Source organism: Dipodomys ordii, unplaced genomic scaffold, assembly GCF_000151885.1.
Source record: "Dipodomys ordii isolate 6190 unplaced genomic scaffold, Dord_2.0 Scaffold3, whole genome shotgun sequence".
Classification (NCBI taxonomy): domain Eukaryota; kingdom Metazoa; phylum Chordata; class Mammalia; order Rodentia; family Heteromyidae; genus Dipodomys; species Dipodomys ordii.
The window spans coordinates 37705289-37708006 of record NW_012267219.1 but is presented as its reverse complement, the minus strand read 5'-3'; the positions used below and the strand labels follow the sequence as shown (position 1 = coordinate 37708006).

The following is a 2718-nucleotide window of genomic DNA, read 5'->3' as shown; positions in this document are numbered from 1 at the left end:
AAAAAAAAAAATATGTAAACTTAAACATAAGGTATCAACCCAATCTTATTCATGAACCCCAACATTTGTGAAGTAAAGGGACTGTACTACAGCCATCTGAACACATGCAAGCCAGGCACTCTGGGTTGGTACTTTCAGGGCCCTTTGAGAGAGGAGGACACTCAAGATTCTTACCTGAGGATACAGTGCTGATGTCCCAGACCCGAAGCCCCTCTTTCTGACCTCCGAAAGCATAAATAAATGGCAGATCGGGGCAACAAGACGAACAGAAGAGAACTCCCTGAGGAGAAAAGGACAGAAAGTGAGTTACTGAATCCTCTTCTGAGCACCTGTCCTATGTCTAAGACGCTGGGGTCTGAGTTCTCAAAGCCAGCTCACCACCGCAGAGACAGCTGGAAGTCAAGGCCAGGAGTGGCATGTGTGGCACGAAAGCTGTGCCGTGAGGATGTGCGCCCTCTGACCTTCTGCCTTCGCTGTCCTCCTACGGCGTCCTCGCCCGCCTCATCTCTATGGATACCAGGAACCTGCAGCTCACCTTCTAAACAATGGCAGTGATACTATGAAATCTCCACCCGCCCCCTTTCCTGGGTTGTTGCGGTTTAAAGCCAGGGGTTGCTGGGCAGATGCTCTACTGCTGAGCTACATCCTCAGCCCTTATTATTTTTGTTTTTTTTTGCAGAGCTGAGGACTGAACTCAGGGCTTTGCACTTGCCAGGTAAGTGGTCTAAATCCTCAACCCCCTTAAGCTATTTTTTAAACTTTTAATATTTCCATATTTCACTACTATATAAAACTTGTTAGATAAAACATGTACTATGGAAAATATCAACAGGAAACACTGCAATAAGTCTGCAGCTGGATAACCACTGTTCATTTTTTAGAAACAGTTTGCTAGACTGAAGTAAGACTTAAGCATGGGATGATACTGTGAAAACTGCTTCCTTAACCTGTCTTTCCTGTAAGTTTAGTAAAGCTACACTTAATTTTTATTTTTTTTGTCAAGTTGTGCAGCTTGAACTCAGGGCCTGGGTGTTGTCCCTGAGCTCTTTTGCTCAAGGCTAGCACTCTACCACTTTGAGCCACAGACCACTTCCGGTTTTCTGGATATTAATCGGAGGTGAGTCTTACAGGGACTTTCCTGCCTGGGAAGGCTTTGAACTGTGATTCTCAGATCTCAGCTTCCTGAGTAACTAGGATTACAGGTATGAGCCACTGGTACCCAGCTTACACTTAATTTTTAATGGCTCAACATGGCATTCTACTGTGACAGCATATACCAAGTATGCATTTTTTGCTAAAGGTCACTGGGAATTTTAATATTTTGCTACTGTGTGTGTGTGTGTGTGTGTATAAAATCAACTTCAGCATAGTCAGAGACAGTTAGAAAAAGTTAGTGGTAAAGTGACCCAATGGCTCCAGGGTCTTAATGTCCAAGCTTGACTTTAAGGTGAAATATGTGGCTACTTGTTCTCACTCCATCCTTGGTCTTACCAAATGACTGTTAAGTATGGAGGTAGACAGGATCCACACAATGAATTCCTTAAAGCTGTCCTAAGTCATAAATCTCCCACCAAACTTGACTTGGCACAAAATGGACTTCCCCAGCACATCTGTAATATACATTCTTTAATGCACTGATTCCCAGAGAGTGCCAAGAAACTGAATATATAGAAAACAAAAACAGGCAACTCCTCACCATTTTCATGTCCCTGGAATGCACGAGGCTTGGCCTGTCTCCTAAGATGTCCCAAATCTTCACATATTTGTCTGCTGAAGCGGTCACAAGACAGCCCTTTATCTGACTGCTCAGATCGAGACCTACAGGAGATATGAGTTCAGTGACTCTTATTGCTTTGAAATACAGATTTCATTATAAATTGACAGAAATGAAAGAAACACTTTTTACTCACCAGAGATTTCATCATTGTGTGCGTTAAGTGTAAAAACTGGCTTATCTGAACGGGCATCCAAATTATAAACAAAGCCGTCATCCGTGCTAGCCTGAAAGAACAAGCACAGCACAATCCTCTATGTGACAACACAGTTTACCAGTGGCCGAGGAGCCAGTTCACAGTCAAATCAGCTGCATGTCTGACTTGCCTTGGAGCTTATTAGTGATGTGGACACAGAGAATTTACTTTTGGAGGAGCTGTGTGCACTCTCGTGGACTAGTCCAGACATGCCCACTAAGCAGTGGCACTACAATGAAGCTGGGGTAGGGGAGGGAGTACAGTTAAGATGTAGAAGCACTGAGGTGTCAGTCACACTTGAGATGACACAGGGGACACTGAGAAGTAAGCGCTGAAGAGAAAGGCGGCCTGGCGGGCGGAGCTCCTGGGGTACGAGCTGATGTGCCCACATGGTGAATCTGGAGTGTGTGTGGGGGAACAGGGATGGCAGGGGATGAGGAGATGGCTTGTTTAGTGAGGATCAGTGATGCTGATGTCGGGGCAGGCGTTCAATCAGGCAGATCAGCTCAGGGTTATTAGGCTTGCAAGAAAAGGAAGTACTGGGCATCAGTGGCTCATGCCTGTAACCCTACACTGGAGACTGAGATCAGGGGATAGAGGTTCAAAGCCAGCCCAGGCAAAAAAGTTCTAAAACTTCATCTCCAAAATTACCAGCAGGGGCTGGGAAGGTGGCTCAGTGGTAGAGCGCTTGCCTTGCATGCCAGAGGCCCTGGGTTCGATTCCTCAGCACCACATAAGCAAAAAGAAA

The 2718-nt window shown here is 45.4% G+C and overlaps 1 protein-coding gene across 1 annotated transcript in view; it reads right to left on the bottom strand.

Moving 5' to 3' along the window:
- Positions 1-87: 87 nt before the first annotated feature.
- Pwp1 (PWP1 homolog (S. cerevisiae)) overlaps positions 88-2718 on the bottom strand; it is a gene marked incomplete at its 3' end in the record, with an annotated part of 16170 nt that continues 13539 nt past the window's right edge. The window contains exons 6-9 of the mRNA XM_013019182.1: positions 2268-2368; positions 1911-2028; positions 1697-1818; positions 88-280 (exon numbers count right to left, since the gene is read on the bottom strand). Of these exons, the coding sequence (XP_012874636.1) occupies positions 88-280; positions 1697-1818; positions 1911-2028; positions 2268-2368 (534 nt within the window). The remainder of the gene's footprint in view (positions 281-1696; positions 1819-1910; positions 2029-2267; positions 2369-2718) is intronic.